At 39.0% G+C, this 13,485-nt stretch overlaps 1 protein-coding gene across 2 annotated transcripts in view; it reads right to left on the minus strand.

Moving 5' to 3' along the window:
- Window positions 1-5,961: 5,961 nt before the first annotated feature.
- Window positions 5,962-13,485, minus strand: part of pamr1a (peptidase domain containing associated with muscle regeneration 1a) — a 45,775-nt gene continuing 38,251 nt past the window's right edge. For both annotated transcript variants that reach the window (XM_067437449.1, XM_067437448.1), the window contains 7 exons: window positions 12,719-12,936; window positions 12,245-12,436; window positions 11,760-11,948; window positions 11,608-11,674; window positions 11,282-11,511; window positions 10,532-10,902; window positions 5,962-7,146 (listed from right to left, as the gene is read on the minus strand). In XM_067437449.1, coding sequence (XP_067293550.1) covers window positions 6,568-7,146; window positions 10,532-10,902; window positions 11,282-11,511; window positions 11,608-11,674; window positions 11,760-11,948; window positions 12,245-12,436; window positions 12,719-12,936 — 1,846 coding nt within the window. In that variant the 3' untranslated portion in view covers window positions 5,962-6,567. The remainder of the gene's footprint in view (window positions 7,147-10,531; window positions 10,903-11,281; window positions 11,512-11,607; window positions 11,675-11,759; window positions 11,949-12,244; window positions 12,437-12,718; window positions 12,937-13,485) is intronic.

Consider the following 13,485-nt stretch of genomic DNA (forward strand, 5'->3'; position numbering starts at 1 on the left):
CTGAAATGAATGAACGGAATCAAAGAGTGATGCATGGCAGAAATACGGATTCAGCTGTCAAGCAATACCATTTGCTTAATAGATTCATGCAAAATTTGCAAACAAGATCCTAACTCTGATATTGAAAAGTGAATTGGTTGTATGTATGATTATTCAAACATATGACCAGGGTAAAAAAAACGTGTTATGCATGCATACAGACTCTTTGGTTCTTTGAGACATAATGAACTAAATGTGCATTCTTTTGGGGAAACACAGTCTTGACCTGCGATGACCTCTCACTTGTGTGCAGACTCTGTCCTACCATGACAGAAATAAGCAGGGGATTCTCAGATTCATCGAATCAAATCAAACTATTAGGAGTGCATGAGAACAGAGGCCTTCTCAGTGATGTTTGAGGTTTAAAATCGCTAAGAGTTTTATGTAATTACATAAAAAACTCAACCTTCTGATTGAAATCTTCCTATAAATACCGTACTCAAAAACTGGCCTGCCTTTTGGTGAGTGGCAAAAGGATGGCAAAAGCAAAAGGAGGCAAAACACAGAAGACATCAAAAAGTTGTCCTTGGTAAACGTATACTGCTTTACTGTATGTTTTAAATCTGCAGGTTAGCTACTGTCCCACTCGTGCTTCTTTGTAAAATGTGGAGAGGCTGGAGTGTGGCCACATGCAAGGAGTGTGCACAGGCACATGGTCTCACATCTGCTGTCTGCCCCCCACCTGTGCTACACCACGCTGAATGCTGTCCAGCACACTCTTCAAGCTCATCCACCTGACTCCAGTCTCCATGCTTAGCAGACAAGTGTCTATAATTAACTAATCTGTTCCAAACCGCTCTAATCCCTCATACATAGACACGGTTCACACACACACACATTCTCAGGTGAAAGTACTGCATGTACACAAACTATCTCTTTAAAGCCTCTCGTGCATGTATTATTTTATAGACAGATTTTACATTCAGGTACATGTCTGCATTGGACATCTAAGGCTTTAAAATGACCTTGATTGTGTGGTCTTGTGCTGGCATGTGAGCTGGGAACTTGAAATTGATATTGGACACGATTAATAAATGATTTATTGCTGAAAGCAGATTTTCCCTGCATTTGTTCTTTGAAGGGACAAAATGGCACTGCCCATCAGTAAAGGTTAACTGCAATTACTACGGTTCCCAAGGGTCATGTAGCTTGATTAAGTAAGCATGTGGTGCATCACGTGTGACGTCTGTCCACCTGATGTGGATATTTGACCTAAGGTACACTGCCCGGGTCAAAAAAAAGTAGCTGTTTGGATTTAAATAGGCAAATGCTTAAGAGACTAGATGATTACAGTGATTATTTTGTTTCTAGCATGCTATATGTTTGGCAACAGTTCTTCTAACCATAATTGATGGGGTGTTAAGCTTTTAATTTCTTAAACCAGGGTAGGAAGAAACATCATTGCCATATTCCAGGATGACAATGTCAAGATTCATCAGACTCACATTGTGAAAGAATGGTTGGGAGGGTAGAGTCCAGACCGTAAATTCATTGAACGTCTTTGGGATGTGCTGAAGTAGATGATACAGAGTGCTGGACTCTTACAGTTGAAAGAAAACATTTTTTAGCCTGATGAATCTTGACATTGTCATCCTGGAAAATGGCCATAATTCAATTCATGGCCAGAATGTGTCTTCCGTTTTTGAAATATAAAATGTCACACTCCTATTAGGGTTAGAAGAATGGTTGCCAAACATATAAGAACAGAACATCTCAGAAGAGTGTGAAAAACAGAGAACAACTCCCAGGGCTGCCCAGCATCATCCCAATAAGAATAAACTTTATTCTTTTAAATCTTTTAACAGATTTCCACTGCAATAATGATCCAATCAGAGACTCTTAAGAAAAACTTATTTTTTTTGGCTGGGCAGTGGATAACAAAACATACAATCGATCGTAAAATAAAGGTTCAGGGTATTTTATATAAAGCTTTCCAGATCGGATGCACCTTCTTTTCTCACTCACCGACAGGTGAGCAAATGGCGGATCATGTAAGAATGGGTGGGAGGTAGCATGACTAATTATTTTCACACATAAATTGACACCTCTAAGTCCAGACCGTGAATTGATTGAAAGTCTTCTGGATGTGCTGGAGTAGACTTTACAGTGTGCTCAAACACAGACAGGCCTGAACCAGCCTTGACAGCGCACTGAGGTCAGTGGTCTGTGTTGCTGCATCATGCATCAGTGAGAATGAATCACAAAGTAAATAATTACACATCATTGAACAAACCAAACATGTTATTGTTAAAAAAAAGAAAAGAAAAAAAAAACCAGGAGCACAAAGCTAAACAAGTGCTACAGGAGTATATGGGTGTGTGCAGGAGTAGCTGACATTATGGCTTCATCCGAAAACCTAGGCAGCTGACAGCTGACCTATCAGGCAATGACTTTGCAGGCAGTGTTTGCATATAAAGGTGTCTTACGAAACTGATTATATGCTTTCAGACCTCTGAGGCAGCGTGAGAGTTTAATGATCTACAGCAAAATAGAAAGAGCTTTGGTGAGAACTAAGCAAATATTGAATTAGTAAAATAGAAATGTCTCTCTAAAAGTGACAAAAAATGGAAAACGTTGGTCAATTTACACACAAACTGACCAGCAAATGCAACTTTTGGGTGCCATCTTTATTTTTTTTAGCTTAACACTTGATGGAAAGCACAGGATTGTGGGATATCAAAGGCAGCGAAGGATACCTTTATGCTGTCTTCAAAAATTGGTCAGATGAAGGTCTCTCAGGAGACAGGAAGTGAAGCTAACAATGGACTCGGACATGCCTTGATGCTTTACCTTGGAATGCTTCCACCGAAGCTTTCAGACACGGCCTATGTGTCAGGCAGTGATATGCCCAGGGGCACAGCTGAGTTTCTGGGTCGTCTGACATAGAGTCTGGTGTTTTTCTCTTTTGGGGCCATTGGTGAGGAATGGGCCTGTCTGACGAGGGCCCTTAGAATCGTTATAATCTCCCCTCCCCAAATTATGGCACCCCTGGATACGCTATGCTTCTCAGAATACTATACTTTCAACATTTTTGTGGACTATTTTGAAACGGACGCAGTGACAGATAATTTCTTCCATATTGTTGTATGTATTTTTGTGTAAATGATAATCAAAGAATAAAAACTTTTTGGGTGGGGGCTTGCATTTAATCCATTGGTTGTTAAATGACTTTTGAGATGTGGGTGAAAAGGGAGATGAATGAACACAACTCACGGGCTTGCAGAGGCAGGGTATAACCAGACCAAAAAAAAAAAAAAAAGGGTGAAACAAATTCATGAATTAATAAATAACAATAATATAATCATCCATAATTGGAGAAATTTTAATCATTGCCTAAAGTGCCTTATGCAAAAACTGTTCTTTGTAAATGACTTTATTACTATGAATTGTTATTAATAATCTTACACTCTTAGAAGAAAAGGTTCGATAGGCGCTATGTATTTGGAACCCCTAAAAGGTTATAGAACCCTTTTTAAGTGCCAAAAGTGTTCTTTCTTGTCATCATAGAACCTTTTTAGCATAAAAGGTTCTTTATAGTTGAGTATACTCCAAAGAACCTTTTATGCTAAAAAGGTTCTATGATGACAAGAAAGAACACCTTTGGCACTTAAAAAGGGTTCTATAACACTGCGCAAAAAAAAAAAAAAAAAAAAAAAAAAAAAAATCTTATTTAGTATTTTTGTCTTGTTAGTCTATATATCTAAAAATTCTTACATTAAGAAACAATTACTAGACAAGTAAAATGATTGTCTTGTTTTGGGAAAAATAACTAAACCTTAAGAGAGTTTTTTTTTCTTAAAATAAGCAAAATAATCTGCCAGTGGGGTAAGTAAAAACAACATTATTTTATTTACCACATTGGCAGATTATTTTGCTTATTTTAAGAAAAAAAACTCTCTTAATTTTGAGTTATTTTTCCCAAAACTGATAATTAATTCAGCTTGTCTAGTAAATTCTTCTTGTTTTAAATTTTTTTAGATGTTTGGACTAGAAACAAGTTAAAATATTAAGTAAGAAAAGCATTTTTTGGCTGTGAACCATTAGGGTTTCCAAATACATAGTGCCGATATAACCTTTTCTTCACATGAGTGTACTTTGAGACCATATTTAATTTATTTACACTTGCAGCTTAAACACATTTGACCACTCCCACAATGCAATAGTTTCACATGTGATGCTTAGTCAGTGTCAATAATTTCTGCAATGTTTGCCATTACTGAGAGGAAGACTTTAACACACTTTTCACAATTCTTAGCAAATGCATACAGACTATTTGCTAAGTATGAGTCAACTGAAGCGCACTTTTCAAAGGAGATAGACTTTCAAGCTGAATCTTTGTATGAAGCAGAACATCACTCTTACTTTTCCTCAGATTATCTTAAGAAATGTTACATAAACAGACAAACCTAGAAACCATTGACATAAACATACAACACTGCCTAAACTTGCCCAACATTATAACACACACACTCTTTCTCATTCTCTCTCTCTCTCTCTCTCTCTCTCTCTCTCTCTCTCTCTCTCTCTCTCTCTCTCTCTCTCTCTCTCTCTCTCTCTCTCTCTCTCTCTCTCTCTCTCTCTCTCTCTCTCTCTCTCTCTCGCACGCACGCACGCACACACGCACACACACGTGCAAAATCTGTACAACAGAGATCCTAACTCTGATAACGAAGCAAGTTATTTTGTTGTATGTGTGATTATTTGCATATATAACCAGAGTAAAAAGCATATGTGAGCCCCAAACACCTCTGATACTTCAGAAAAGGCCAATGAGAATTGGTGAGTGGAATTTCAGTGTGTATAGTTCAGTGTTGTGGCAAGAGGGAAACAACGTCTGATTCCCTCTATCAGGGAATGGAGGTTACAATATTAGCCAAGATGTTCCCTATCCATGTCACTAACTTCAATGTAGTGTCAAATATTGATGTAGGGACACTAAAGGTCCAAAACGCCACAACTTGCTGAAATGCGTTACAATGGCGGTGCAGATGTCTGCAAGCTACATACCAGGTAGTCTCAGCCTCAGATGTCACAGTTGGCTGAATATCTGATGCATATAGCACACTTATCTAGGAACACTTAAGGCCTTTTAAAGTCGTCCTCTGATTGGTTGAATTCTACAGGATGTCCACAAAACGTGTGTGTTGCGTTCATTAACGGACCGTCTGGAAACAAATGCCTGATGCCAAACTCCCTCTGGAAGAAGAACGCTGTTGTTTATAACTGACAATGAGCGCTTACCAGGATCAACTAAATGCTGGGTTTTCAAAAGTATGTGAAGTTTGCAGCTCCATTGTTGCCGTAAACTTGCAAAACGAGCTTCAAAGTTGGATGTGTTGTGTGTTCAAAGATGCTCTACTGCACTCTGGTTGTAACGAGTGTTTATTAGAGTTACTGTTGCATTTCTATCAGCTTGTGCAAGTCTGGCCATTCTCCTCTGACCTCTGGAATCAAAGCATTTTCACCCACAGAACTGCCGCTCAATGGATATTTTCTCTGTTTGGACGGTATTGACAGAAATATCTATTTCGATCTTGATTCAGTATCAATTCATATATTTATATAGCCTACTGTACACAAGGCTGTCTTAAATGAATCAAAACTTTCTATTAACCAAAGAATCGTGAAAAAAATGTTATCATGGTTTCTAAAAAATAAGCAGCACAACAGTTTTCAGCATTGATAATATAATTCTTGAGCACCAAATCATCATATCAGAATGATTTCTGAAGGTGCATGTGACATTGAAGACTGGAGTAATGACTGCAATCACAGAAATACATTACATTTTAAAATATAATCAAATTTAAATCTAAAAATTTGGAACAGTAATGTACATATACTGTATATATAAACTAAGGATTTTGATAGATTTGAGAAACCCGTATTTGTCATCATAATAGCACCATATATCATTAGTGTGGTGTAGTGGACATCACTAGAAAGGTTGCTGTTTTGATCCCTGTAGGAATGAGACATGAGCCAGAACCAGTGCCATTAAAGAAGGCACATAACCTCAGGTTGCCCCAGGGGGTTGTCCCTATCTTTGGACAAAACTGTCTGCTAAAATGACTAAAAACAGAAAATGCCACATTGTGATCCACAAAATTCATTTAATTAAAAACATTTTGAATAATAAATACACTGTCCCAATTTTACTAGACAAGGGCTGCAGAAAAGGCAAGTGTAAATACATGTATATTGATTGTGTAAAAAGTAGGAGTAAATTGTGTTGTGAAAAGTCTTGAAGAGAGACCAGAGACAAGCTAAGGCCTGCAAAACCAGTGACTGAATTCAGTTGGAACGCTTCCTCTTCATTTTACCATGCAAAAACATATCCTCACCCACACGCAAGGCCATAAAATAGTTGTGAAATCCCAAGTGTCGCACTTTCTCTCTTCAATGAACACTTGATTTTTGAATTCACTTATGTAAAAAAGACCAAAGACACAACTAAGGAAAAAGAAACGTCAAAGGGCAAATGTATCATTAATGCTGTACAGACAATCGCTTATTTGACCTAGAGCTCTAAGCAATATTCTTTTCAATCCAGTTCTTAAAGTTAGCTACCCGCGTGTAGACGGTGTACAGATCTGGATTACAGTCCTGCAGATCATATCCGAAGCTCACCAGCCCCAACAGTTCCCAAGAATGATGAGAATCAGTGTCTTCTGCTCTACTGGGATGAAAAGTCTCGGGCCCTAAAGTGAGTTGGGAGTCAGCAGAGGGTGAAAGGATGATCCCTCCAGTTTCAGAAGGGCAGATCATAGATGGGCTGAGTGGATGTTGTCGTCCACATAGCATGTTGTCAGTCATACTGATCGGGACACCTTGTTTACCATATTGTTTTTCGCACTTCATCACATCAGCTATTTCTATCAGACCGGTCCGGGCAGCCTCGGAGTCTGTGTGTGCCTTGTGTGGGCCTGTCACGGGCCAACCAGTGAGGATGGCCTGCTTTGTAGTGACCTCGCCACCCTGTAGACGCGGAAGGCAAACAGGGGACACATACTCACTGATTCGAGCTTTGTCCACCAGCTTCAGAATGGCCAGGTCAGTGTCTAAGACATGTGGATCGTAGTTTGGATGGATAAAGATCTGAGCAATCTGTGTGGGAACAGACATGGTGAAATACTTGCACAGAAAGAAGATGGTCGGTTACATTTAATCATTTAGCAGATCGGTTTGAGAAGTAAATAATCCTACAGACTAGCAAAGACTAATCATAGATTATCGATAAGAATGTGCCTTGAGTTTTAATACGTATATTAAAGGGATAGTTGACCCAAAAATGAACATTCTTTCATCATTTACTCACCTCATGTTGTTCCAAACCTGTATGAGATTCTTTCTTCTGCTCAGCACAATAGAAGATATTTGGAAGAATATTTGTAACAAAGCATATAGAACAACCATTCACTACCATAGTATTTTTTTTCCCTACTATGGTAGTGAATGGTTGTTCTATCTGCTTGGTTACAAACATTCTTCCAAATATCTTCTTTTGTGTTCAGCAGAAGAAAGAATCTCATACAGGTTTGGAACAACATGAGGTGAGTAAATGATGAAAGAATGTTCATTTTTGGGTCAACTATCCCTTTAATATACGTATTAAAACTCAAGGCACATTCTTATAATCTATGATTAAGCTTTGCTATAGTCTGTAGGATTATTTACTTCTATTATTTAGTCTACAGTATCCTCTGTATGGCTTTGGGCTTTCAAAGAACTTTCAAGACACAAAATATGGAAATGCTGTCTGATTTATGGAAAGGTTTCAGTCTAGTAATGTCAGGAGTTATTTATTGTTGTAAACTATTACAATTAGCCCACAAATAAATAGATAAACTAAATTGGGTATGTTTGATTTGCATAGGTAATATAAAACAGTGGTTTTCAATCCTAGTCCGGGGGACCACCACTTTGCGCATTTTGTGTTTCTCTTATCTGACACACTTAGTTTGGTTGATAAAGCTCTTTCCTAATGAGCTGATGATCTGAATCAGGCGTGTTAAGGGGTCATGAACTGAGAAATCAACTTTCCCTTGAGTAATATAAGGTCATGGTAATATAAGAATATCCTGTAAGTTTCAGAGCTGAAAACGATCAATTTCAGAATGTGCCCCATCCTGACGTCATCCTGTGTAAAAACACCGCCTCTACTGAATAATAAGCAGGCCTAATTCAGTAGCCCTGCCCAATGATTCATGGAGCTGTTCAGATCACACTATCCAGCAGCAATAAACATGGAAGAACGCAGTTGCTGCATAAGCTTCCTTCGGACCATAATATTAGGAATGTGTGGATGAACTTTTTTAATGAAGTTCCAGCTCATGTGGGGAAGACATTGCATGAGTGTTCACTTCATTTCACAGCGGAATCGTTTGTAAACAAGTTTCAGTTCGATACTGGATTTTCAGACATATTGACATTAACACACAATGCTATTTCTTCTATATTGGATCCAGCAGGAATGATGCAACACACTTATGTGAGTAAAACATGTTTTTTTATATGTGATAGTATTGAATTGTTACAGATCATTTTGATTATGTGTACGTGTCTAACAGAACATTCCTTAGCATGCTGTCACAGGCTGGAGAATACTTTATGTATTGGTTTATTGCGATTTGGGATCAGACTCGGACATGTAACATTATGAGCCAGGACTTACAAAGCTCAACGTCCCGGGGCTATGTGTTTTCTAATTCTATGTTTTTCACTCTCTTGACTTGATATTTGAAGGGCGTGCGCGCATGTTTGTGTGTGCAGTTCACGCTTATATCAACCAGTTGGGCAGGCCAAGTAATACAAAAATAATATTTTAATCAGTTGCGGGTGCATGAGAGATAAATCATTGTGTTTGTTAGATAAAGACGTTTACGTGCCCTGTGAGAGAATCATTCCGGTTGCCGCTTTTAAAACAATCCCTCCCTCAGGTGAACTGACAGGGGAGCTGAAGCTCAAATAAGCAGATCTTATCCAATCCTAACCGTGGCCCGCCCATCAAAACCCAGCATTCAGGAGAGAGCCTAAAAACCAGTGTAGAATATAGCCTATTACTTATTCATTATGATGTTTCTGAATGTAAAAAGCACACAAACTTCATTAGTTGACCTCAGACAACAGTATAAAAAAATTAAAAAGCTAGTTCATGACACCTTTAAATAAGGGAGACATACAACATGTGCAGAGTGGTGGGTCTACAGGTCCAGGATTGAAAACCACTGATATAGAGCAGTGGATCTCAAACCTGTCATGGGGTGTATTTCAGAAAGCAAGGTTACCTTACCGTCACATATACACTGAACTCTCAGTTGATTGACCAAATCTTACTTACTCGAGGTATGTTGGTTCCAAAAACGAGTCCCGGAGTTAGTTCAGACAACTCAGAGTATGTTAACCGTGAACAGCAAGACATTCTCAACAGAGCAACGAATCAATGATTCAAAATGTAAACAGATGCTAAGGCCCTGTCCCAAATGGCACACTTCATGTGCACTTTCGGTCTTGTGGACTTACAATGCCCATTGCGTGCGCGTGTCTGTTAAGTACACAATACCGTAGAGTATCCCATTCGTCATTTAAGCTTTAGGAAGGGTGCTCGCGAGTGCCCCCTTTGCAGCTGCTATACGCCCTCGATGCACACTTCAGCTGAGCCCGCAAGTTTGAGAGCTACGCTGAGGACTTCTACCCGGCAGTCAAAGCGGCATTACGTTGTGAAAGTGTGGACACAGAGGAAGACCGTGAGGGTTTAGGGTGCCATTTGGGACAGTGCCTAAGAAGAAGCACAACATTCTACTTCCTCTTCTTCTTTTGTTTAATAGCGAGTTACATAACCTATTTAGTGCACATCGCCACCTATGGTGGTTATGCAATAATTTTTTCAATGTCTTTGTTTAGTAATTTCTAATAAGTCATTTTTATTCACTGAGAATCAGGATTAAATTGTTTGTTTGATGCTAATGAATTGAATGCAGATCCATGTGTGAGATGACAATTAAATTAATATATTTGAATTGCATTAACATTTAAATGTCTTTTTATTATAATTCTTCTATATTAATTATATAAAACGCATCTAAATACCTCGCAAACTAACCCTGGAACATAACCTGCTCTGGAGGAGGTTATGTTCAGAGAGTGAGTTGCCATGGTTACTTCCATAACCTGAAAGTTGAGATTATCTGCTAACTTACTCTTTAACATAACCGGGCATGTCACATAACCTGCTTTCTGGAATATCCCCCTGGAGTACCACCAGCCCTGCATGTTTTGTATGTCTCCCTATATCTGACACACCCATTCAGGTTTCACAGTCTCTACTAATGATCTCAGTTGAATCAGGAGTGATATATGAGGGAGACACACAAAATATGCAGGGCTGGTGGTACCCCAGGGCAGGTTTGAGAACCACTGATATAGAGCATGTGAGGAGCTTCTGCAAGACATTACAGACCTAACTGTTTTAGTGTAGTCTGAAAGCTCTTACTTGTATGTGCTGTAGTCTCTTGTTTACTCTGGGGTCACTGAGGTAACGTTTTCCCATCACTACATTTAGATCATCTGCACTGAGCGCTTCAGTTCGCCCAGGCTCCGCCACACAATGAGCAGCCACCACGACCCAGTGCTGGTTCACCAGAGCCCCGCTGCAGACAAGCTGCCATCTCTGGTCCTTCTTAACCCAATCGTTCTCCTCCTCCTCCCCCTCCTCTTCCTCATCTATGGCAAATGTGTCCCCTCGTCTTTTGGTCCTTGCCATAAGAGGACTGGCATTGTACAGACGGGTGTATATGGCAGCATGCCATGGCCAGTGAATCTCTGTTAAATTTTGGGGACTGGCAGGTGGCAGTTTACCACATACTGGAAGAGAATGAGTTCCTGATTGAGTTCTGGCACTCATTTCCAATTATATCAGATTATTTAGTGTTTGTTTAATATATTTAAAATTAATATATATATATATATATTTAAAATTAATATATATATATATATTTAAAATTTATATATATATATATATATATATATATATATATATATATATATATATATATATATATATATATATATATATATATATATATATATATATATATAAACAATAGATATTATGAAATAGATGTTAATATATATTTTTTTTTAATCTGTTCTGTCAGGGTTATTAGTAGCCAACATAGAAAATATTTATAAACAAGAAATCTGGTGCCAAAATATGCTGTAAGTGTGTTAGTGCTTCCCCCACCTGGTGAACAGGAGAAATGACGACCACTCCACTTGCCAGTCTTTAGGCATGTGCGGCGTGCACTACCGGAAGGCTTGTAAAGTGCTGAAACACACTCATATTCTATGCTGGTATACACATGATGGAAAGTTGGTGGCAAATCTCCGAAAACAGGAAAAACTTTCCCCGGCATGTCTGCGTCAGTTTCTCCCTGACTGGATGCAGAGTACAGCTTGTGGACTGGACTTTTCCTACCATTAAAAGGAATACAATTAGAATCCAGAATTAAATAAAACAACATTACGAGTTTAATATCACACCATCACAAAGGAATGAAAAATGTCTACCTGGAAGGAGGTTGGTATTTTAAAACCTTCTGTCGCACAAGTTTTGAAACTTTAGGTTCTCTACAGGCTGTAAAACAGTTTAACTGCTCTAGTACAGTGTGAGCAAAACATATTTTATAATTGATATTTTGTTACTGAAGTAGAGACGGTACCTCTGACACAGAGGGGCTGACTGCCGCTCCAGGACCCATTGTTCTGGCATGTTCTTTTCGAGTCTCCACTGAGAATGTACGTATTGTTGCAGAAATATTCCACATATTTTGTTCTGCCATCAGAGCCTGAAACCTCTGAGTATCCATTGTGGACTTGTGGTGGAGTGGGACATTCTTTTATAATCACTTCTGTAAATCAAATGGCAGTAGAACAAGTCACTGAATTTTACAAAGATCCGGCAGCCTTTTCCACTAGCAAAACATATTTTTAGAGCATTGTATATATTTAAATACATCTATTTTTCATAGATTTTAAAATGCTGAAAGATCTCAATAAGAAATTCTGACGTTCTGTGATCTCAAGATCAAAGAAGCCTGTCTCCCAGGCATACAGGCACACCTGACTCTGATTGTAAGAATCTTTGTCAGTCTCAAAGGGTGTAATACCAAAAGCACTTGTCAAAACTACATAAGAGTCAGTGTACCCTTTATGCATACAGGAGCGCTTCCACTCCAAGTGCCGTTGGGAAGACATGCCCGCTGAGATGCTCCCTTGAGCTTGTACGGTTTATAGCAAAGGTACTGAACCGAGCTGAGGATGTCGCCTTCCTTGTACTGCAGGAAGCGATCTCCGTGCGCAGGTCTCGGGGGGGTTGCGCAGAGAGGTGGTGCTTGACCTTGTGAAAAGCAATAACATGTTATGATGCAATATGTAAGCATTAAAAATTAAACCATGACTTTTAATCTCTCTTTAAGTGTGGGTTTATGGCTCAGCAAAACCAATAAAAAAGCCTCTGCAAGTTATTTACAATTAGAGAAAACATATGCCTGCGTTTAGGAAATGAGCTGTATTGTTGAGGATCTGATAAACAAATTATTGTAAATGAATGAACTGCAAATAAAATACACTCCAATATAAACAAACAAACAAAGTGTATGGATAGCTATATATTTTGTACCTGAGACTTCTTGGAATGTGGCAAAAAATCCATCATAGTTATTGTAGCCATCTGACACAAAAAGAATATGCAGAGAGTTTCCAGAGCTTCTGATTAGTGAAGGGCTTTCATCCCCACAGTATCTGCCAATCACAGGCGACTTTCGACTGTCCCCATCCCGCACCTCTACATAGTCATATTGACAACTATGGTCGGATTCCAGGCTAATCATTGAGAACCTGGACACATGTGAACATTGAAAACATGTATTGAGAAAACATACTGTTTACACCAATCAGGCATACAATTATGACCACCTTCCTAATATTGTGTTGGTGCCCCTTTTGCTGCCAAAACTGCCCTAACACGTCGAGGCATGGACTCCACTAGACTCCTGAAGGTGTGCTGTGGTATTTGACACCTAGGTGTTAGCAGCAGATCCTTTAAGTCCTGTAAGTTGCGAGGTGGTGCCTCCATGGATCAGATTAGTTTGTTCAGCACATCCCACAGATGCTCGATAGGATTGAGATCTGAGGAATTTGGAGGTCAATTAAACACCTCAAACTCATTGTTGTGCTACTCAAATTATTCCTGAACCATTTTTGCTTTGAGGCAGGGCACATTATCCTGTTGAAAGACGCCACAGCCAGCAGGAAATACTGTTTCAATGAAAGGGTGTACATAGTCTGCAACAATGCTTAGGTAGGTGGTACGTGTCAAAGTAACTTCCACATGGATGGCAGGACCCAAGGTTTCCCAGCAGTACATTGCCCAAAGCATCACACTGA

Source organism: Pseudorasbora parva, chromosome 1 (genome assembly GCF_024679245.1).
Source record: "Pseudorasbora parva isolate DD20220531a chromosome 1, ASM2467924v1, whole genome shotgun sequence".
Classification (NCBI taxonomy): Eukaryota; Metazoa; Chordata; class Actinopteri; order Cypriniformes; family Gobionidae; genus Pseudorasbora; species Pseudorasbora parva.